The sequence below is a fragment of the Micropterus salmoides genome, unplaced genomic scaffold (genome assembly GCF_014851395.1).
Source record: "Micropterus salmoides isolate LMB-PRFRI ecotype aquatic unplaced genomic scaffold, ASM1485139v1 Ms_hic_scaffold_7, whole genome shotgun sequence".
In the NCBI taxonomy this organism is placed as follows: Eukaryota; Metazoa; Chordata; class Actinopteri; order Centrarchiformes; family Centrarchidae; genus Micropterus; species Micropterus salmoides.
The window spans coordinates 6,700,164-6,723,399 of NW_024044459.1; the positions used below are offsets into that span (position 1 = coordinate 6,700,164).

At 41.1% G+C, this 23,236-nt stretch overlaps 4 protein-coding genes across 6 annotated transcripts; 1 reads left to right on the forward strand and 3 right to left on the reverse strand.

Annotated features, from left to right (window-relative positions):
* Positions 1-796: 796 nt before the first annotated feature.
* On the forward strand, positions 797-6,902 carry upb1 (ureidopropionase, beta). The gene is made up of 10 exons (XM_038703575.1): positions 797-1,051; positions 2,033-2,204; positions 2,377-2,464; positions 2,549-2,643; positions 2,729-2,887; positions 2,986-3,155; positions 3,486-3,567; positions 3,804-3,846; positions 4,675-4,829; positions 6,200-6,902. The coding sequence occupies exons 1-10, from the start codon at positions 948-950 to the stop codon at positions 6,281-6,283; spliced, it is 1,152 nt and encodes a 383-aa protein (XP_038559503.1). The 5' UTR covers positions 797-947; the 3' UTR covers positions 6,284-6,902.
* A 506-nt stretch (positions 6,903-7,408) lies between these two features.
* On the reverse strand, positions 7,409-11,652 carry gucd1 (guanylyl cyclase domain containing 1). Its single transcript, XM_038703579.1, has 6 exons — positions 11,275-11,652; positions 11,082-11,166; positions 10,738-10,903; positions 10,551-10,642; positions 10,215-10,456; positions 7,409-8,650 (listed from the first exon to the last, which is right to left on the reverse strand). The coding sequence occupies exons 1-6, from the start codon at positions 11,279-11,281 to the stop codon at positions 8,559-8,561; spliced, it is 684 nt and encodes a 227-aa protein (XP_038559507.1). The 5' UTR covers positions 11,282-11,652; the 3' UTR covers positions 7,409-8,558.
* Positions 11,653-12,671: 1,019 nt separating this feature from the next.
* Positions 12,672-17,496, reverse strand: p2rx4b (purinergic receptor P2X, ligand-gated ion channel, 4b). Of its 2 annotated transcripts, XM_038703581.1 has the most exons (12): positions 17,333-17,493; positions 17,048-17,195; positions 16,776-16,847; positions 15,792-15,864; positions 15,598-15,694; positions 15,427-15,507; positions 15,149-15,290; positions 13,866-14,002; positions 13,255-13,348; positions 13,090-13,155; positions 12,899-13,003; positions 12,672-12,793 (listed from the first exon to the last, which is right to left on the reverse strand). In XM_038703581.1, exons 1-12 carry the CDS (start codon positions 17,464-17,466, stop codon positions 12,761-12,763), a joined length of 1,182 nt encoding a protein of 393 aa, XP_038559509.1. In that variant the 5' UTR covers positions 17,467-17,493; the 3' UTR covers positions 12,672-12,760. The 2 variants fall into 2 exon arrangements, with proteins under 2 accessions (XP_038559509.1, XP_038559510.1); XM_038703582.1 differs by lacking the exons at positions 13,255-13,348; positions 13,866-14,002 and having other exon boundaries at positions 17,333-17,496.
* Positions 17,497-19,235: 1,739 nt separating this feature from the next.
* zbtb26 (zinc finger and BTB domain containing 26) lies at positions 19,236-22,794 on the reverse strand. 2 transcript variants are annotated; one of them, XM_038703587.1, is made up of 2 exons: positions 22,680-22,794; positions 19,236-21,676 (listed from the first exon to the last, which is right to left on the reverse strand). In XM_038703587.1, the coding sequence occupies exon 2, from the start codon at positions 21,654-21,656 to the stop codon at positions 20,352-20,354; it is 1,305 nt and encodes a 434-aa protein (XP_038559515.1). In that variant the 5' UTR covers positions 21,657-21,676; positions 22,680-22,794; the 3' UTR covers positions 19,236-20,351. The 2 variants fall into 2 exon arrangements, with proteins under 2 accessions (XP_038559515.1, XP_038559516.1); XM_038703588.1 differs by lacking the exon at positions 22,680-22,794 and adding an exon at positions 21,895-22,653.
* Between the last annotated feature and the right edge of the window lie 442 nt (positions 22,795-23,236).

Below are 23,236 nucleotides of genomic sequence, written 5' to 3' on the forward strand. Positions count from 1 at the left end.
TTGCTGCCATCAGTATGAATGTGACACAGTGGTTGTAAAGACTTGAAAGGTGCTATAGTACAGACGATTTACAGCCCACCCTGTTGTATACACACAAATACAAGAATAAAATGTTTTTTTATTCTGAAATATGTGTCTGCAAACACAGTTGGATTTAGAAAGTGTTCTTCACACAGATACAGAACAGATACAGAACAATAATAAAAAATACAGATTAAGCCTTTTGAATACTGGAAAGAAAAGGTTTTGCTCTGGTCACAGCACCACAGAAGAACTTGCCTGAACTTGGCCCTTTTACAGTAGGCTAAAGCTCTGGTTGCCTATTGAACACATGTGCAACACGTGTTTGCCCATGTGAGGAGTCAGAGTGGACAGCATACAAATTAAGTTCAACATTAAGAATTAATCACTTCAGTTTAGCTGCTTCAGTTTCAGGGTGAGGGTGCAGTGCATGCTGGTTCACTGCTACATACACTGTCATGGTTTATTGGCTTCATATGATTATTTACACCTGTGCTTTTCAGTCAAAATGTCCTCTGTGAAAACGGCTTATAGCCTACATCATATTCATATGCTCAATAGTTTTATAAAATCAGAATCTGCAAAGTAAATAGTATCTGCAGCTGTCAGCAAATGTAGATAAAGGTTTCCCTGTAACTTAACCTACTTACAGTGTTTGGGTAGACGCATTAGATTTTTGTGTGTGTGCGGGTTTGGAGTGAACATGACATTATACACGCATGCGCGCGGGCGGGGAGAGGGGGCGCGCTGTGTTAATTAATGACCCGACCTCCCTGTCAGCGGCCCCTGTAGAGACTCTGTTGGCTCTTCTTCTCAAAATCCTGAATCGCGTCAGACAACGTGTAAACTCTTGTGATTATTTCAGCAGTGTAACAGGTAAAACAGCAGACACTGAGCAGCGCTGCAGACCCAAAGAAACCGCACAAATGTCCGTAAGTGGGTTTGAATCGCTGGAGACCTCTCTGGAGTCGCACCTGCCAGAGGCCGAGCTCGCAGAGGTTAAACGCATTTTGTTCGGAAGGGAGACAAAGTGAGTGTTTCTGAACCATCATATTATTTTCTCTTTTACCGTGCTTTTTCTGCACACTTTGTTCCTGGTAAATGATTATTCTGCTGACTGAACTTCGATCCGTTTTGTAATAGATGCAGCAAGGACGTAGCCATGGAGTCGACACTGGGACGTGTGATTTAGAATTTAAAAACTAATTTCCTGTCAATGTAAAATATTAAAAAAATCACACATGGGATGAACTAATAGTGGATTGCATTACTCTGGTTTTTCTTTCTTCTTTGTATTCCTCATAGGAATATTATTAATATTAATAAATGTATTTATTTGCCCTATTATTTATTTATTTATTAATATTAACAAATTATTTTGTGTATAGGTCACTTAGACAGACAGGAAGAGCAAATAAATTATTAAAAGGAGGGAGGAAGTTACTTTACATTAACCTAATAAATTTCACTCTAATACTGGAAATGGTTGTCCCCCTGGTTAAATAAATCTATGTTGTGAACATCAGTAATCTCTCCTAGAATATTTTATTCATTGTCGAAATTCAGAATGTAGTATTTGCTGATCCTGGCCAATACACATGCCAAAATGTGAATAAGTGGAGTACTGACATTTATTTGTTTCCACTACAAGCAAGCAGCAAATTGTTGTTTTTATTTAAGTAAATTCGGGTGGGAAGCAGGAGTGTTTGCTCTCCTCTAATTTTCTCCTCTCATCATACCTTGCCCTATTACCTCTTACTTATTTTTTGCGAATATGCAATACATGAAAGCTACTGCTGTCCATATAAATTACACTATGATTTGACTGTCTGAGAAAAATACACAAAAACCAAGGTGGCAAAGGTTTTGCGTACTTTTCACTGTTGACTTTAAGGCCTGAGAGACGGTGTATTTTAACATTGTGCTCAGTTACTACATGGAATTCATGTTCCTATCTTGTTGTTTGGGTGTCTAATATTTGAACACTCGTGAATAATCTTCTCTGTTACAGGAAGTTGGCCCTCCCCGAAAGCGCTTTGCATGCAGCCTCTGAGCGTAACTTTGAGCTGAAGGGTTACATGTTTGAAGCTGGACAGGAACAGCTGAGGCCACCCAGAAGGATCCGTGTGGGACTCATTCAGAACTGCATTGTTCTGCCCACTGATGCCCCCGTCTTGGACCAGGTCAGGACTCAGACACGTTATTTAACTAACGAAACGTGCAAACAGACCTGTTGGTGGTACAGTAGCAGTGTGGTACACACTGATGGGATTTTGTACGACGTGATAGAATGAGTTTCTTCTGTTCAGGTAAAAATGAACTGCTACAAATCCTTCTCCCTGTCTCCCTCCACAGATCAATGCCATGCATAGTCGAATTGGTGAAATGGTTGAGGTAGCAGCCATGTGCGGGGTAAACATTGTCTGCTTTCAGGAGACCTGGAGTGAGTGCTTCATGAGTCCGAACTACATCAGTTATCCATTGCATGTACATATTAGCCAGTAAACGAGACCAACCTGTGTTTTAGACATGCCCTTTGCTTTCTGCACCCGCGAGAAAGAACCATGGACCGAGTTTGCAGAGACTGCTGAAGAAGGAATGACCACGCGCTTCTGCCAAGAGGTAAGATTACAGAGGGCCGACACAGTGCATTGACATGCTTCAGTACTGAACACAAGCCGAATAATCACTGTAATTCTGTCATTAGCTGGCCAGAAAGTACAACATGGTAGTTGTTTCTCCAATTTTGGAGCGAGAAGAGCCGCACAACACTCTGTGGAACACAGCGGTGGTGATCTCCAACTCTGGAAATGTGCTGGGAAAGAGCAGGAAGAACCATATTCCCAGGATTGGAGACTTTAATGAGGTTAGTGTGTGATTTCCACTAGACTATGATACACTGCATCTGCATGAAATCAGGCAAACTGCTATGTTCCCTATGTTTGTGCTATTTTATTTTTTTAGTCTACATATTATATGGAGGGCAACACTGGCCACACAGTGTTCCAGACACAGTTTGGGAAGATAGCGGTGAATATCTGCTACGGGCGGCATCACCCTCTCAACTGGTTCATGTACAGCATGAATGGAGCCGAAATCATCTTTAACCCCTCAGCTACTGTTGGAGCTCTGAGGTAATGCACAAAAGGTAGTAAGTATTATTTCTGACATGCTGTATTAGCAATTGCCCTGAGGAAAAAATAGCTGGGCTCCCAACACCCTCTTTCTCCCCCTCTCTTCGCACTATGTACACTCTTCCTATGCTTGAATATTATGTGGCCCCTGCAGGGGAATTTTCTTTGTAGGCTTAATTCAGGTGTTGTGTTCAGATTGAGGTGACCTTGCAGGGAAAGCCCATAAACACTGAGGGAAAGACAGAGTGTGGACCAAAGAAGGCCTCTTCTCTTGTTAGAAAAGCACATGTACATGTTTACATCAACAATAATGTTTTTTATTCTCTACAGTGAACCAATGTGGCCTATAGAGGCCAGGAATGCAGCAATAGCTAACCACTGTTTCACTTGTGCAATCAACCGTGTTGGGACGGTAAGTCAGTCTCTATAACTGCAATCATACATGTAGGGTTTCTTTTGGTGAATGCTACAAAAATACAGACTATTGACATTGAAAGTTACACATAGCAATAGGTAGTGAAGCGTCCCACATCCCCGAAACTGACGTGAGCTCAGTGTCAGTGGAAGCTATGGTGTCTCAACTCAGCTGCTGAACAACCACTGTTTGGAGCTTGTGTGACATTGTGTGCATTGTTGTATTTCACACAGGAACATTTCAAAAGTGAATTCACATCTGGTGATGGAAAAAAAGGTGAGAGATTTAATTCCTAGAACTTTCATGAACTTGTATGATGAACTGTGAGGAGCTGAATCAAAATGTGCAGTTTATTTTTAAGGATAACCTGAATATTACTCAGCACAGAAACACGTAATCCTGTAACGTGTCTAGTATACCAGACCAAACCTGGCTTATTGAAAATGAAATACATTAATTAAATGATTAAATGGCCAAATAAACTGAGAAAATCAGGAATATAAAATTAATAAATGTGTAGTCTTAAAATGTTGCAGTATTTGTTTTATCTATCAGTTAATTTTTCCCTCCCAGTCAGTCATGTTTAGTCTGTAAAGTAGGGTAACCTGGGGTAAGACACCCCCTCATGGTGATTCTAACAAAAACACAATTTTTTTTCTCAACATTTCTTCTGGCTCACCCTTTTCTCACTGAAATAAAAATGTTCTCTGTTTCATCACAATGTTTGAAGTTATTTGATCAAAGCCATTCTGACCCAAGCTTTTTTTAAAATTATTATATTATATATTTATTATTGTATATTTATATTAAGGGGAGCCTTAAGATGAGTTATGCGATTGTTTGGAGAGAAAGATTTTTATAGTTTTTAGTTAAAGTAGTGAAATGCTAGATTAGTATGTTTGGGATAAGACGTCCCCCCGGTCACCTTGCCCCTTTATAGCTGATCGTTTGTTTAGATGTTACTCACTGGACAGGTTAGTTACCGTCTTAGGAAGGGCGTCTTACCCGAAGCTACCCTACATATAGTAAGAACCTGTTACTAGCAGGGGGAATTATTTTAGTTAGTTAAGTTTAAGTTACAGACAGCGCTCTTGACTTTTACAGCCCACCATGACTTTGGACACTTCTATGGATCCAGTTATGTGGCTGCTCCTGACGGCAGCCGCACCCCGGGGCTCTCTAGGACCTGTGACGGACTACTGGTGGTAGAAATGGATCTCAACCTGAACAGACAAATCAGCGACAAATGGAGTTTCAAGGTAACTACACTCACCAGCCACTGTATTAGGTACACCTTGCTAATACCTGGTCGGACCCCCTTTTGCCTTCAGAACTGCCTTAATTCTTCGTTGGAAACATTCCTCAGAGACTTTGGATCCATATTGACATGATAGCATTACGCGTTTGCTGCAGATTTGTCGGCTGCGCATCCATGATGCGAATCTCCTGTTACACCACATCCTAAAGGTGCTCTGTTGGACTGAGATCTGGTGACTGGGGAGGCCACTGGAGTACAGTGAACTCATTTTTATGTTCAAGAAACCAGTTTGAGATGATTTGAGCTTTGTGACATGGTGCATTATCCTGCTGGAAGTAGCTATCAGAAGATGGGTATACTGTGATCATAAAGGGATAGACGTGGTCAGCAGCAGTACTATGTAGTAGTACGTCACATTTAACGATGCTCAATTGGTATTAAGGGGCCAAAAGTGTGCAAAAAATATCCCCCACACCACCACCAGCCTGACCCTTTGATATAAGGCAGGATGGATCCATTCTTTCATGTTGTTGCCAAATTCTGACCCTACCATCTGAATGTCGAGACTCATCAGACCAGGAAACGTTTTTCCAATCTTCGATTGTCCACTTTTGGTGAGCCTGTGTGAAATGTAGTTTCCTGAAATTCAGTTTCCATAGCTGACAGGAGTGGTCTTCAGCTGCTGTAGCCCATCTGCTTCAAGGTTCGACGTGTTGCGCGTTCAGAGATGGTATTCTGCATACCCTGGTTGTAACGAGTGGTTATTTGAGTTACTGTTGCCTTTCTGTCATCTTGAACCAGTCTGCCCATTCTCCTCTGACATTAACGAGGCATTTTTGTCCACACAACCGCCACTCACTGGATATTTTCTCTTTTTCTGAACAATCTCTGTAAACCCTAAAGATGGTTGTACGTGAAAATCCCAGTAGATAAGCAGTTTGTGAAATACTCAGACCAGCCCGTCTGGCACCAGCAACCATGCCATGTTAAAAGTCACTTAATCCCCTTTCTTCCCCATTCTGATGCTCGGTTTGAACTTCAGGAAGGTGTCTTGACTACGTCTGCATGCAAAAATGCATTGAGTTGCTGCCATGTGATTGGCTGATGAGCTATTTATGTTAACAAGCAATTGCACAGGTGTACCTAATAAAGGGGCCGGTAAGTGGATAAGTGGGCTTAACATAAGCAGCAGCCTCACTGTAAGTCCCGTTTTAATATCCATTAAGAAAGGCTGTGTGTGTTTGTTCTTGAAGCGATTGCATGGTTGTATATTGCACATACTTGCTAAAGACACAAAGGTTTTTGGCTCAAATATAATCTGTTCTCCAGGACTACTGTTAATCTACCTGTTCACTGTACTTTTCTTTGCAGATGACTGGGCGGTATGCTGAGTATGCAGAGGAACTCGCCAAGGCTGTCAGACATGACTTCAAACCAAACATAGTAAAAGAGTAGATGATATTCCACTATAGTCCTTAAATGTATGAAACACACCAAGCTAAGGCCGTTTCTTTTTGTTTAACATTCTGTGTTTGTCAGATTGGTTCCACTGTGTTGTTTCCATCACTTTATCACAGAAAAGCAATTTCAAAGTCAAACAAAGGGCCTGTTCATTATAGGTGATAACGAACTCATTTTAAGATTGATTAAAGAAAGACTTTAGCAGCTGAATGTATAGAGGGTATGCGTTGACACTTCCCCTTCCGGAACACGCTGGACTGAGTGGCAAAATATCTGTTACCATGGCTGCATTTAGCAAACCAAGAGTAAAACAAGTGATTATTTGCATAAATTAAAGGCATTCGGACTCGACGGTGATCCTTACTGCTTACCAAGGAACCAGTGATCCAGCTCTTTCCCACTTTAGATGTGATGTTTGTGTTTTAGCTGATTCAAGCTAACACTGCTGCTCATCTTTCTGCCACTCAGTGAGTGTAACTGCGTTCTGTGACATCATGCGCATACCCTCTATTGAATTGACCAAGGGTTTGTTTTATTGCATATGAATTCAACTTTTATAAATTTATATAATATGTAAAATAAGTTAATAAAAAGTTGATATCATTAATTTAAAGGAGAGCATCTAGGCTATTTTTGCTGAACACTTTCATGATTGTATGCGCATGTAGAAAATGTTTGAGCTTGAGGTCTCCCTCATTTTCCAGTCAGCTTTGTAGCACCTGTTTAAGCAGGGGCAAAAAATCATTGTTTTTAGCGCAGAGTTTGGTGACCTCACGTAATTACTCACATTACAGACTTACTTTGGGATATCTACTTTAAGAGATTTTAGGTATTATTTCATATTTAGACTATGCTTTAGAAAGATACAGTAGCTTCCTCAGCTGACTACTGCTACTTACTGATGTACTTCATGATTAATGAACTTGTCCTCCAAAGAACCAAGTGAGCTAGACAAGAATTGATCATACTAGCTGGCTAATATGATAGCCCACATTAATAAATCACATATGAAAAACAAGGCCCAGGCCTATTTTTATCCTCTCTATCTGGCAAAACGTTATAGTTAAAGTGCCTCATTAAATACTCATTTTGACTGAAGAAAATGACATGGATGGAGCATATGTTCAAATCCTTTAATTACAACATAATAAATGCAGCTCTATGTGTAATAAAAAATAAAGTTTGTGGTTTAAAACGCCCTGTTCTGACCAAAGAGCACAGTCAGGAAGAGATCACTTATCAGAGGTTCAGAGAAGTAAAATCTTTCATTTAAATAACAATTATGTCTGGTTTGAAAAGAGTAGTGCAAAAACATAATAGACACAATACCAAAATTAACAAATAATTATGAGCAAATAACCTTCTGCTTTCTTTCAGCAGAACATTATCGAGTCAAATATTATACCTTTGTTCTGCCACATGAACAAACATGGAATATCCATCAATCCAGCAAGTTACCACGACACCAAAACACACAAGATGCCCCCCCCCCCGCCCCCCGCCCCGTGAAATGAATGTTCAAGTGTCAGTAGGTCAATCCACTCTCCTTTTACAGGCAGCAGGCAGACTGTGTTCCATAGACAGACTATGGAATATTGCATTGAATTAGTTGTCTTTTGATGCGCATGTCAGGGCATTAATTACCTGAGACTCTTAAAAACACAACTACTTCCTTTATTCCCTGTTGATAAAATCATCAGAAAAAAAAGTGACTGAGAGGTGAGTTAGGATTTTTTTTTAAAGGCAAGTGTAGGTGATGTTTCAGACTGAACAGAACAAATAGATTTGATATACTAAATGTTGGCATCATCAGCCCTGAATTATGTGCACACTACTTCCTGTTAATTCCTATTGTATGTCATGATTCCCACATTTCATCCACTGTAGTTTCACAAGTACTCAACAGTTAAGAGATTTCAACAGCTCCAATACATGAGCAACCACAGTAATTAAAATTTAACACACGCAATAAAATTCATGTGAACGCATCTGCTCATCTCAAAAAGGGAGGGGGAGAGAAAACACAGATTGCTGAACCTCCCACCTCCTTCACAGATCGAGCATTGCTGACTGTGTAAGAGGGAATAAGAGCGGTGATTCTGCAGTACTTTTCATGTGAGCAGTTGGGCTTATTAGCACCGGAGAGTAAGGCCCGGGGGATCTGCAACAACAGGATGAGCCACTAGTCCAAGACTGTTGACCTGCAGCATCATGCCACTATAATGATGAGCCGAAGAAGAGTGAAATCCAAATTCACCATCACAGTCCATCAACTCTCCTTAAAGATGAACAGGATATCCTCATCTGTCCCATAGCTCCGCCGAGCCTCCTCAAAGTTACTGATGCTGGTGCAGCACACCCCTGATTAAAACACACGTGCACACAAACACACAGTCAAAAGATATAACTTTCTTCCATTTTTAGCTCCCATCAGTCTGTTGTCTGTGGTCGGTCCACCACAACAAAACAAGCATTAGATGAATGCCATGAAATTTGGTACAAACATTCATGGTTCCTAGATAATTACTTTGGTGATCCCTTGACTTTCCCTCTAGCGCCGCCATGAGGTTCACATTTGGTGTTTTGTGTGAAATGCCAACAACTATCTGATTGCCATGAAGTTCAGACATCTATGTCCCCCAAAGGATGAGTTTTAATAGGTGCTTTCGACTTGATAGTCGGAGCTGCAGGCGACTGCAGGGATGGGGAGTAAAAACGGCGCTGTCAAGTCCGACACGATCGACCTGTGTGAGCTTAGGCTTGTGCAGACTACATGACTTTCAGCGTCGGCTGATGGCCGTGCTGTTCAGACTACACAACTTGCCAACTTGTGACGGGAGTCTTGAAGTCGTTGTGGTGTTCACACTACGCGACTGATCAGTGACAGGGACACACACTACACGAGCTGACAAGGACTCTGTCACCCGACGCTGGACACACGTGAAATGTGAAACGTGAAATGTGGCGAAACTACACAGGAAACAGCTGTTGTCTGTTATCAGAAAGATACCAATACCAAAGACAAAAAATATGGGTGAAAGAATGGATTAGCACATGCAGGTAGCAGGGATTGTCTGAGCTACAGAGAGAGCTGGAGGGGAGTAAAAAGTGTTTTGCGGTGAAAAAGTAGCTGCCTGCTCTCATTGGCTGGATGTGGATGTTGAGTCGGCCAACTCCAGATTAAAGATTGAAAATTTGGCATGCTAGATATCTGGCAGATGTCGGCGTTGTGTCACAAATGTGTCGGGGAGCCGTTTTGATGCATCGTTGAGTAGTTCACACTTAAGGATTGGCAACCGACAATCTACCGCTGATTTACTCCCGATCACAGCCTGACGATCGCTGAGATCTCTGACCGGGCAAATCGGGCGAAAAATCGTGTAGTGTGAACTAGGCTTTAGTCTTGTTATGCAATGCAAATTGACTGATGATTTTGCATCAATTAAACTTTGTATTTTTAATCCTAAATTATTTAAAATTACAAATACGTCTTTCAAGTAGTGAGAGCCCAATGGTGAGGTCTTCATATTGTTTGTTTGGTCTGACCAATATTCCAAAAGCCAAACTGTTATTCAATTAACTAACGTTAACATCTAAAATGGAGAAACTACAAATTGCAAATGCATTTATGACCTGATGGATGATTTAGAAAATTACGAGTTTCAAAAGTGTTGCCATTTATTTTTCTGTTGATTAACTTATTGATTAATCCATTAATTGTTTCAGTGCTAATTTAAAAAGAAACCTAAAATCCCTTTAATTATTTCAAAAAAGACAACAGGCATCCAAGTCCTGGTGTAATTTCTAACACTTCATGGCATTATACTTTAAAACCAGTGACATTTAGTTTTAGAATGACTGTTTTTTCTTTGAAATAAACTTCTGCCACATTGTGCTTGTGCTCTGGACACATACGATTACTCACGGTCAGAATATGCAGGATTGTTGTAGAAAATACAGCCAGTGGTCCTGTTGAAGCCGCACACTACCACAAAGTGACCCTGGTACTCCGGCTTCCTGCAGAAACACTTCTGACCCACGGGCAGGAAGCAGCAGTACTTCACAGGCGAGGAGCAGAGTTCACAAGTCAAGACGACAGCGTTGACCAGCACTATGGCAACGTGGCCCTGCTCCAGATGAGACTGGATTTCCTGAACCGTCACAGAACTACAGAAAGATAACCACAGATACATTTCAGGTGTTAGATTTACTTTGTCCAAGGTGGACTGTCCAAGTTAATAAGAATTAACGGGAAACTCACCATTTCTTCATCACCACACCTTTGCTATCTGCTTTAAGGAAGAGCTCGTTCACTCTGTCTTCTTCTGTTTCAAAGTGTTTCTTGTAAAAGGACTGCAAATCATACAAAAAGACAATGAAGAAATTATTACACACCAAAACTAGAAATAAAATCAGTATCTGTACTGATCGCTTACTCAGCAAAGTACCTGATTCCTAAATCCCTTATCAACGCCCAGAGTCTGTGTGCAAAAGCAGTGTTTGATTCCTAGATGGCACATGAGGTAGGCCAGGTCAATAGTCCACACACTCTCTGTCAGCTTCAGCTCCCAGCATGCTCTCTGAAACTCCTCATCACTGACTGGATGGAGGTACCTGCAAGAATCGGACAGTTCCAGACTGTGACTCCCCGTGGGTTAACTGTAGTGCACCTGTGTTACACCACACAGGTCAAGCGGGTGCATGCAACTAGGTAGTACAGTTTAAATGTCATCGAGAGGTTTTATTAAAAGACATTTGGCCGAGTACACAATGCAAAAACATTGGCACTTACTTCAGGACCATCCTGGAGCAGGCTAACCCACAGTCCCAGTGGTACAGCTGCCGAATGACAGGTACATTCAGCAAGACGGCATCCTCTGAGGAAACCGGAGTGGGGTTAATATTAAACACTTGAACAACGTTTCATTAACGATGCTACCAAAAAATGTTGGCTCAAAGTATTAAGCCAGTATGGCGTCACTCACCTGTCATTCTGTTGTATTCTTGCTCAGACCAACTAGCTAACTGAAGACAAGCTGGTCAGTGTTGTTTACAGCACTTACGCCGGGGGTGGGTTTCCTCATCGATGCTGACTAGAAGAAACCAGCTGCCCAACTGCGAGTTTAGCTGTCAGGCTAACACAGTATTAACTAGACTGCTGGCCGGTTCGTTGCTTATCAAGGCTAGTTCCTCGATGTACACCACTGCTAGACGTGCATTACTAACGTTAGTTAACGAACCAAAAGCTGGATACAAGTTATAAAAATCCTATTTTAGCACGTTTATTTTTTTTTTAACTATGCCTCTGTCTAAAAGCTCTTCTGCTTCCCCTCCCTGTTAGCTAGCATGCTGAGAAGCCGTTTCTTCTTCTTTTGATTTGATTGGCGGTTGGCAACCAGCATTTAGGAGCATTACTGCCATCTACCGGACTGGAGTGACAGATGATTTGCAGACTAGCCAAAAACGAAAAAAACTAACAAACAAACAAATAAACAAAAAAATTAAAACCTATATCCTCTCTATTAATTCCGTATCCTTCAGATATTTCATGAGGTTCTTAGATATTCCACATGCTTTATCCCCAAGGATGTTCTCGACAGTGAAAGTAAGCTTAGCTTTCTCTACAACTGCTGCTATTTTCCTCCTCGCCTCCACATAGCCCCTACACTCAACCAGCACATGTTGTATTGTCTCTAAACTATTACATTTTGCACAGTATCCAGTTAGGCGTTTACCTATTTTATAAAGTGAATGGTACTGGCACTGTGTGTCCTCTCCTTAGACGGGTACTGTCTCTGTCTTCTGGCACGCACCCAGTTTTCTTCCCAGACCAACATGATTCTGTATACTGTAAAGATCTCTTCCAGTTTCATTTAGTTCCCAGTATTCTTGCCATATTTTTTGCATTTTAATGACTGTTTTAGCTTCAGATTTACTTAGCAGAACTTGCATGTCAACTGACTTTGATTTAAGTGCTTGTTTTGCAAGAATATCAGCGTCTTCATTTTCCTCTACCCCTACATGGGCAGGAACCCAAACAAAGCAGACAGTCAGTCCCTTATGATACATTCTATACAGAGAATGAGGGATACTAAATACCAGATCTAGCCTACAGGACTTAATAGATTAAATACTGGTGAGCGCTACTCAGCTATCTGATGCAATGACCACCTTGCCTTCATTATTTTCTTCTACCTACTGCAATGCTATCAAAATGGCTATAAGCTCAACTGTATATACTGACAGATGATCTCTTTTAAAGGCCTATTTTGTTTGCTGGGATGTACATGGCAGCTCCAGTACGTGGTACAGGGGAGTCATCTTTCATCTGTGACTGAGACTAAAAGGTATTTTCTAACATATGTTACACTCAGTCTTTACATTTACACATTTAATCAGTTTTATTGAAGAATTCAAATGATGAAAAACTTTTATTTCAGTTTTTTTAGAGCAGGTTCAGATGTGACCATGCTACTGGGTTCCGTAGCTGGTGCCCACAGACATCTGTATTATAAAAATAGAAAGAAACAGATTAACTGTGGAGCAATGATTGAATTGCTGCCAGCAATGAGACATGTAAAATGTGAAACTGATAGATTAGTCACTTACTGAGTGGGTGTCAGTCTCCTCATTTAGAAATGAGACTTTATGTTTTTTGTAAAGATCTCTTTTTCTCGCGAATGTCATCATAACCCAGTCGGTAACTTTGGGAACCTGTGGAAAAACACTATTATGAGTATTTCTTTGTATAACTGACTTTTTATCATGTTTCAAGTGCAGGGCTGAAAATGTCTACTCACCAAACCGAGCAATGCTAATGCTGCACCCAAGTTCACTATGGTTGGTACAATTCCAAATTGTCCTGCCTGCAAGATAAATGAACCCTCAGGTATTGTCAAAGCAAAGAGAACACACACATTTTGCTGATGAAGTCATTGCAATTTCAAGATTTATTTAGGCCTCACAGTTCCAAATACAAGGACTTCAAACCGGATCCCGTATGCTTTGATTAATGTTCTAGTTTCCGCTCCATCTGGGGTCTTGTAGTATTTTGCAAACCTAAAAGCAGGGTTTTTAAAATCAAATTTTCAGCTTAATCTATTTATTAGTAACATTTACATTGACCCTCCATGATTGTGCACTGTAGTGGGGCACCTTGTTGTGGGATCATACAGTTGGGGTCTCACCCTGCTGTGTGGTCCCACATTAGATGCAGCACTTTACTGCACTGACTAGGCTTTCAATGCATTAAATTGTAGTTGATTGCATAGAATAGCACTTTAAACTGCATAACTTAACATCTTGCACTTTACAACAGACTTTATTAACTAGCTCATGATCTGCAGAGTGAAGCATAATGACTGTCTTCTATATTGTGTATTGTAGTATACCTTCTATTGTTTTATTATGTTGTCCTCTTTTGTATTGACCTTAGTAATGACCTGCCAGGGACTACAGATGGAAATTTATCTTCTGGCTAAATCCGGCATATTTATGTTGATGCAAAACTAAAATGTTCATTAATGTGCACTGTCCCTTTTAAAAAAAAAAAAGCATTTGTTGGAAATAGTTTCACCTGAAGTTGTGTCCAGGGGCCACATTATTGACAGGATTTTTATTGTCCAGCCTGCGGAAGCTGTATTTGGGGTAACACTTCCCTGCCCACCAGTCCAGGTCACAGCTCCAGTCAATAATAATACCTAGGACACCACCCTTTACAAACATAATTAAATGTTGAAAAACAAATTCACGATCCAATTTTGTGGAAGTGAAAGACAAATTTGACACCTTAACCAACTGTAGTTTCAAAGACTTGACAACTGAAATTTAACAGAGATATGAGATAAGGGATAAATTATACAGTGATGAACATTTTTTAAAATGGGTGTGTTATCCAGTATCTCACAAAAGTGCAGCATGTATAACAGTGTAAATGTGCTGTCCCCTCAAAATAACACATCAGACAGACCGCTGGCAACAAAAGTGAGTACACCCCTAATTGAAAATGTCCTAATTGGGCCCAATTAGCCATTTTCCCTCCTCTGTGTCATGTGACTTGTTGGTGTTACAAGGTCTCAGGTGTAAATGGGAAGCAGGTGTGTTAAATTTGGTGTTCTCTCTCACACTCCCTCATACTGGTCACTGGAAGTTCAACATGGCACCAAGAACTCTGAGGATCTGAAAAAAAGAATGGTTGCTCTACATAAAGATGGCCTAGGCTAAAAGAAGATTGTCAAGACCCTGAAACTGCAGCACGGTGGCCAAGATCATACAGCGGTTCAACAGGACAGGTTCCACTCAGAACATGCCACACCATGGCTGACAATCAGGTAAGCAGGTGAGGAGTACAAAGACAAGTGTGTCTTGCCTACAGTAAAGCATGGTGGTGGGAGTGTCATGGACTGGGGCTGCATGAGTGCTGCCGGCACTGGGGAGCTACAGTTCACTGAGGGAACCATGAATGCCAACATGTACTGTGACATACTGAAGCAGAGCATGATCCCCTCCCTTCGGACACTGGGCTGCAGGGCAGTATTTGCAACATGATAAAGACCCCAAACACACCTCCAAGACGACCACTGCCTTGCTAAAGAAGCTGAGGCTGAAGCTGGTGGCCACACAAAATGTGGGCGCATTTTGGACATTTTCACTTAGGGGTGTACTCACTTAGTTGCCAGCAGTTTAGAAATTAATGGCTGTGTGATGTGTTATTTTGAGGGGACATCAAATTTACACTATTATACAAGCTGTTCACTCATTTCTTCAGTGTTGTTACATGAAAAGATATAATAAAATATTTACAAAAATGTGAGGGGTGTACTCGCTTTTGTGAGATACTGTATTTCATTCTGGGCGTACCTTCACAGCCATGTCTTGAAAGTCCTCTCCGGCCTCGGAAACGATGTGTTTGAGACGGAATATTGGGCAGTGAGGGTCCGTTGTACGACTGAACTCACACCTCTTCAGGTAGGAGGAGTTAATATGTGGCAGTATGTTTCTTCTGAGGGAGCAAAGAAGATGTACAGTACATTTGATATAATGACACACAATAAAACAGTGTGTTTGCATATGCTGTACTGATAAGAGCACACGCCTCTCACATTACACATCTTTCTTTCACATTCAGAAACACTGACCCGTGAAAGTTGAACTTGGGGTATGTTATGCTGTTTTTGATCAGCACCGTGAAGTTCTCTGCTGCAGCCAGCAGTGCACGTCTGTGGGACAGGAAAACAACTTGGCAAGCCATATCTACATTATACTCTAACTAATTATTAACACTACTAAGGCAGTGCATATGTTCTTACTTAGGCAGCTTAGTGTCAATTTCAAGAGGGCACCATGAGAGCACTTCACATGTCCGGACAGTTGTGGTATAGTTCTCGCACAGCCCTGTCTGTATACCTGAGTGGAAAATAAATGTCAGGTGGTGTTTGCTGTACATTTACAGCTGATGTATTAACATACATCAGTCTGATGCTACTTAATGAGGAAGGCCTACCATTGCCTCGAGGACTGCTGTGGCCCTCTATACAGTCACAGTCATCTACACAAGTAGTTGATGGGTTTGGAAGCTGGAGGAGAAATGAGTGTTAATCTGTCAACTGTTTTGACCCCCTTAGCTAGTGGCAAGGTATACATCCATATCAGAATAACTTTTTAGTAGTCATTGGCTTGAGCAAATTGCTGTTTATCCATTTGTAACATTCTATGATTTCCATAACCAGAGGGAACCCCGGGTGCTACATTATAGAGAGTTCAGAAGTCACTTTATGCTACACAACAGCAGCCCTGGCACTCAACTAACTCAACTTTAGCAGGCTGGACGTGACGATGGTCAAAAACAACATGAGAAGATTTATGGTGCAAATGTCTTCATTTATATGAAGAGAAACAAAAAATTCAGCTGGCAGGTGACAATTTATAAATATAAAAATATTACAGAATATATTGCAGTAGTCAGCTTAAGTTAATTTTTTTGGGGGACAATGCACATTTGTTTTTTTCTATATTTAAATTGCCTGTTTTCCTGATGTGCATATAAACCTTTCTCAAAGCATTTTCATTTGTTAGTTTACATTTCTTGGTGCAAGCTATTTTACATTTTTCTGTCAGAGATCGCACGCCTGGTGGATGCATCGCAGTGGGGAATTGAACCCGGGTTTCTCACACCAAAGGCATGCGTCTTATCTACTACGCCATCACCACACCATGTTCTATTTTTCAGAACATTTTTAACAAATGCTTTTTACCATATTAGACTAAATTATTAATCTGTTTGTTGGGACAGTAATTGATAGATTAATCAATCATGCAAATAATCAGTGTTAATATATATAATAATAATTAGCTGTAACTCTAGAAGAGTCTTAGAAATGACCCTAAACTCTAATGACATGTTGTCATTCAACAAAAAATGGTCACCCTAAAATTGTTTGAGCAGAAACATCATCTGATGCCACATCACGCAGCATCAGTGACTCACCTCAGGGCAACGTGACTGGGTTTGATGGGGGGTAACAACCATGTTTGTTACTACAAAGAATGAATTATCACCCTGTTAAACAGAAGAAAAGCACAGATGTCACAAGTCAATGAAAAACTCACTGTACTCGCTGTCATGTAGCTGAACAAATTGTGTAGATCAGTTTTTCACAATTGCCATGTCATATTATACCGGGAACGATAAGTTAAGTTGTAGAGAGGTTATAAAGTTTGTGTGCGCGTTTTTGTAATAAAGATGAAATATATATGTACCTGAGGTGGGATAACATAATCAGCAACATCCCAAAATCGGGGGTCCATGTCAGACGTGTTGGTGAAGGCAAAACCTTTCACTTTGGTGGTGACGGTACTGATGACAGAGTCTTTCTCCTGGTAGGCCTTCCGCACCACACACACATACCTGCAGGTTAACAGCAGAAGGAAATATTAACAGTGCAATCAAACAATAACAAATCACCAGGAAGCTCATTATAATGGTATATCCACATTTTACCAAATCCCAACGCAGAACAGTGGCAACAGCTTTTTGTTACTCACCCCACCACATACAGCAACACCAGAAGCTGGGCGAACCTGAAGACACATCCTACCCCTGTGTTTGGAATAACCAGTATTTTTGGTGTTTCATAATTTAACAGAAAGCTTTGGCAGCAGCCTGTAGTCTTGCCCATGGCTGCACTACACACCAGTGATGCACTGTGCAATAATGATGAGTGGACATGGCTGCACTTATTCATATCATTGTATTCAAATCATATTCACAGCACAGACACATCTTTGGCCTCAGCATGATTTACATGTAGCAGGCATACTGACAAACCATATACTGATTAACAAGCTTATATAGGCTGGAAAATAGCACTTTGTACACTTTCTACATTTTCTGATCACACTGAAAGTGGTGAGTCAGAGATGATGCAGTGCAAAAATAAGTTTGCATAGAGGTGGTGTGTTTCATAGTCACACGTTGGAAAGAGAAGGTGAATTTTATAACCACGTTTGATCTTTGCAGCACTGTTTCACTGATCCAGGGAACATTAAACACATAAAGTAAGTTACATTTAACAATAAAAGAAGGCAGAGTGGAATTGCCATCATTTTAACATACTAATGGGAATCCTTGTCCTTTCACCAGTGAAAGGACCATAGTAATAACCATTATGTAAATGTATCTGTATAAATGTTACCTTGGTATTAAAGCATTTAGACCTTGTAACATTTGGCACTGTTAAGTAGCCATTAGTTAAATCCGGCCTGAGACTGCCATTTTGCCCATTTCGGCACATCTGCAGAGATATTAATTTATGTTTAATGTCAAGTAAACCTGCTAGATAAACTTAACAATTTAAATAAGTACCAAATGTCACTTTGCTTTTTGTATATTTGAAGGTTTTGATTGATGGCTGTGTAATAGTCAAAAGCATAAACGATACATACTGTAGTAATGAATAATAAAGACATGTCTGTAGTATTATACTACTGTTCATGTGGAGGCAATATGAATATTTAACTCTTACATTATCAAGGCATACATGATACTATATATTCATAAAGATGTGAATACGCCAAATACACCGCCAGATATAAAAATAAAATACATACATTTATGTGATACTCTGTTCAGTCAATTCAATTCAATTCAGTTATCTCATTGTGCATTCATAGTATTCAACACAGGACTGCTTGTTATGTAGTAGTCCCCTCCATTCCTTAGCTGATGCAGTCAGTCCACTTCTTGTCCCCAAACAGTCTCTAAGAAGCACTGACACAGGAGGAGGAGGAGGAGGAAGAGGAGGAGGAGGAGGAGGAAGAGGAGGAGGAGGAGGAGATGGTGACACAGTGCACCTGCTCTGCCTGCATCTCCAGGCTGGTGTCTGCACTGTGACTGACTGGTGCTGTTGCTCCTGTGTACCCGACCTGTGTAAACGACAGCAGAGTAACACAACCACCACTTGTACGTATAACACAGATAATGTTTAAGATTTTATTTTTTCTAAGGTGATTTACAGGAGGGTGAAACGGTCCCTTTAACAAGCAGAAAGTGCATTGCTGTGTAATCCTTTCTAGTATTCTATTCACTGGTCTGTAGATACTCAACGAGATACTGCAATAGAAACACTGGAACTTTGTTAAAACATCTCACCACAGATTTCCATGTCACTTTCAGATACTCACACTCAAACTCAAACTGATTACAAAGCCTGTAAAACCGAGCCTGCGCATTGAGGAAGATGGCAGCTGAAAGATTTGAGCTTGTTATTCCTCTGCTCTGTATGCAGTAAGGAATATCTGCGTGAAGAGAACTCATTTGAAAACTCATTTCTATGAACCTTTTCACTACAGGACTGCGGTATTTACATTTTGGATGAGCTATATTTCCAAACATGTTGAATTCTGATATGCACGGCTGGTGAAGAGAAGTGTGTAACAATAATAACACTTTTTTATTTTATTGTCAATTTTTATTTTTCTAACACACATTGACTTCCATGAACACAGGACAGATACAATGTCACTTTGGTCCAAAAGTAACTCAGATACAAAGTCTGTATAAAAGAACCAGTTCAGTTCACATAGACACTTTGGCATCCCATTTCTCACTGGTGTTTTGTGAGTAGCATAAAGGGCACTACAACTTCATCTCGTTATACAACCCTGTGTTGTTGATAAATGATAAATAAATCTACCTTGTGTAGCTTGCCTTAAATAATATATTTTTCAACCTCTTTCAAGTTTCTTTAAGTTATGAAGTCAATGTTGTCATATTCACACAGATAAGAAAGAAAGGCTACAGTAGACTGTATACACGATATACATATGGATATTTTCATTGGACAATGTAGACACAAAGACATGTTAATCATCATCAATAAAACTCATGAAGTACAGTCATTATGTTTTGCGTTTCAGTGCTGAATTTTCAAGTACGATGTGAAGGCATCACCAATGTATTGTAGGAAAAATAAAATAGTCCACAGTAAGGAAGCTACAGTGAAATGTAACAAGGGCTGAACAAGTAATTGAAATCGCAATATGGCCTTCTGCAATTTCCAAATCGCAGGAGGTGCAATATTTGTTAAAGGCAAAATGTGTCAAAATACCATTTCAAATTAAATATTGTTGTGCTGGACCTTGTTTGGTACATATCCCTGCAAAAAAAAAAATATAATCACACCATTATCATTTATTTATGTTTGTTAATGAAAATGAGAATAATTATGTAAAAATGATCATTCCCTCCGATATTGCAAATCACATCGCCATTGCAATATCAGTCAAAATAATCACAATTTTTTCAGAATCATTCAGCCCTAAATGTTACCCAGTTAAACCCATCAGAATGAGGCTGACACTTTGGGAAACCAGCCATCATGTTCACTCATCTGCCCATCTTTATTAATGCAATCGTTGGCTTTTCCCACAAAGAATAACACGCTCTATTGTCCAGCTTCGTATAAATTGTGTCAAAATATAGGTGGACTCATTGGAGAAATGTCCCATATGAGGGAAAGTCTGCATCATGCTCATTTAAATGACTGACGGCCTCCAACGAAGCTTATAAAAAAGAGTCCAGCCCTCCGTCGTGCAGGCTGCCTTCATTTGCGTTGTCAAAGCTGTTCTTCCCGTGGATTTGTTTGAGGTGCTTGCGGAGAACTGGCTTGTGAGCGAAAACCATGTCACAGTAGTTGCAGCGGTGTGGCTTGTCCCCACTGTGCAGGTTTAGGTGATCCAGCAAAGAACACTTTTGGGTGAAGGTCTTACCGCAGATTTTACACTGGAAGGGCTTGATGCCGGCGTGGACGCGCATGTGCCGATGCAGGTTGCCCTTCTGTGTGAAGGTCTTGCCGCACAGGAGGCACATAAACAGCTTGTGCATCTTGAGGTGGTTGGCGTAGTTCTCCAGCTGGCGGAAGACCCGGGCACACTTGGGGCACTGGTGGTACCACTGGAGAGGTTTGTCGTAGTTCCTCTGGTGCCCACTGTGTTTCTCTGCTGGAGGAGATGGAGGAGGGGGACTGAGCGGGTATCCGGCCACACCAGGTGGAACTGCCATCTCGCTGCCACGACTGTCCACAGTGGAGTTGATGAGGGAGTGCTGGGGCTCAGGAGAGTGGAGGGCAGCAGGTGGGCTGGTGGGGAAGTGACCAGTGACGGAGTTTTCTGCTACTTCAGACACAGACTCCACTTTCACTATAGTGATGTCACTCTCCACCATACCCTGCCTTGGACGTCTGCCTAACATTGGGAGAGGGGACTTAGGCTGTATGATTACATCATCATCATCGACGCCATTGTTGTCATCCTCAACCTGTTCCACCTCCTCCTCCTCCTCCTCCTCCTCCTCCTCCTCCTCCTGATGGACAGTCCGAATCTGAGAGCGCTCTTGCTCTCTCTGGGCCTGGGAGGATAAGCCCTCCTCCCTCTTGTCCCTCCTCATATCCACATCCACCTCCAGGTGGCGTGCAGGCTGAGGTTTGATGAACTTACTGAGAGCTTGAGTGCACTGCTCCACAATGTGGCCCATTTGGAGAAAGCTGGCCACTGTCAGGTAATGCACCAGCTCCAGCTCAGGAAACTCCAGCTGACCTGTGTAGCAGGACAACAGCAGCTGCCGGCCCACCTCTGCCTCCTGGATCATGGAAATCTGGACCTCCCTCGAGTCCTGCTGAAGGATGAACTGGTCTCTCAAGAAAGACGAGCCGGCGGCAAACACTACCTTGTGACCAGGGACCTCCAGCTGGTTGATGCGTACAGTGACATCACAGAAGCGTCTCTGGTGTCGTAGGAGGTTCATCTTCTGCAGCATGGAGTCCCCAAAAGTGGCAAAGCGAAACTGCAGGATCACCTGGTTCTGGGCCATAGTGAACGGAGGGCCAGCACCTGTTCAGAACAGAGACTGTATGATCTCTACTGGACAGTCGCACACTATAAATTGTGAGAATTTGATATTTTGTCTTTAACGATTGCACTTCAGGAGGCAGCTGGACTTTTTCTAAGAATACACAACTACATAGTCTCTCCTCACATGTAACTCTACATAAAGACAGAAACAGTCCATTTTTGAAATAAAGATAAAGAGCTGTTTATGTAACTCCCACCATCATCATGTCATCATAAGCTTCTTCAAACGTGGCGCGTGATGCTCTCGTGGATAGGTTGAGACTGAGACCATAGAACCAAACTCAGTTCGAAAACCTGCCAATTTAACACGAGCGGTGTCTTTAACCGTGTCTGTTTAATGAGGCACTTAAATACAATTATGTTTCAATTTATTTTAGGAAACACTGTCCACGCTAGCTTCAGTTCGGCGTTCATCCACTAAAACAAATGGTAACAACAAATCCTTAATTGTTGCAACTTACTAACGTTGTAACTATTGCCGTTTTGCCCGGTGGTGTAACGCTGAGAGTTACATTAAATGGTAAAAAACTCCTACAACGCTATTTTAGTTTTACAGTTGATAAGGGTTGCCGATAAACAAGACATAAACTCAATGCAAACCTCTCAAAGCGGTGACTGGCACTTGATTTTTGCTGTCCGAGTTTACTGAACCTACGGCCGCTTTCATGTTAGCTTAGCGCTACCGGTAACGTAATGTTATAGTGTTGGCTTTCTTTTGACGAAAATATGTATAGCCTGGGCATTACCCTACTCTGGGTTACAGCAAGACGCAAAATAATCTTGTATAAAGTGTTAGCTGTAGCTAACGTCATATATAGCCGGAACAATCAGTCACAAGTCGCCTCCATATTTTCCTTTGGCCTGCTCCTCCACTCTTCAGCTGACATCTCAGGCTGTCTGGGAACATGCAAGAATGTGGCTAACTAACTCGCTACATTACTATGTTTTAACATTAGTTGACACAGTAATAAGTGTTGTGTACCTGTTTACCCCTTGTAAACAAACCCGTTAAAGGTGGGTTGTCATCGGAATGACACTGGCCTCTGTCTGTCTGGAGATAGGAAGTAGCTGCTCCGGATGCAAAACCAATTTAAAGGCCCAGTAGCCTACAATTTATGGGATCACCTCCATAGACTTCGTGTACTAATTTTCATTAGCCATAATTACTGCTAACAAATAGCATCTAAACATAAGTAATAGATACAATAAATATTGATTTCAGTCTCATCATTAATCCTTATGTTTTTTAATTAAAATATTTTCTGTTTATTTTCCAGTAGCCTATTCCTATAATAACACTGGCAGGTAAAAGATGAGGGTAATTCCCAGGGTTTCCCCAGATAAATGTTTAACAAGAAGAGAAAAGATGAGAAAGACAACGTCTCAAATCACCTCTTTAGACCTCTAAAAAATAATCAAGGAAACAATCTGGGACAGAATAATCACTCTTCTGTAATCTGCTCATTACATTTACAAAGGCCATAACCTGTAATGAGGGTTTACATAAAGGTTGGAAACCACTGGCTTTATACTTAACAT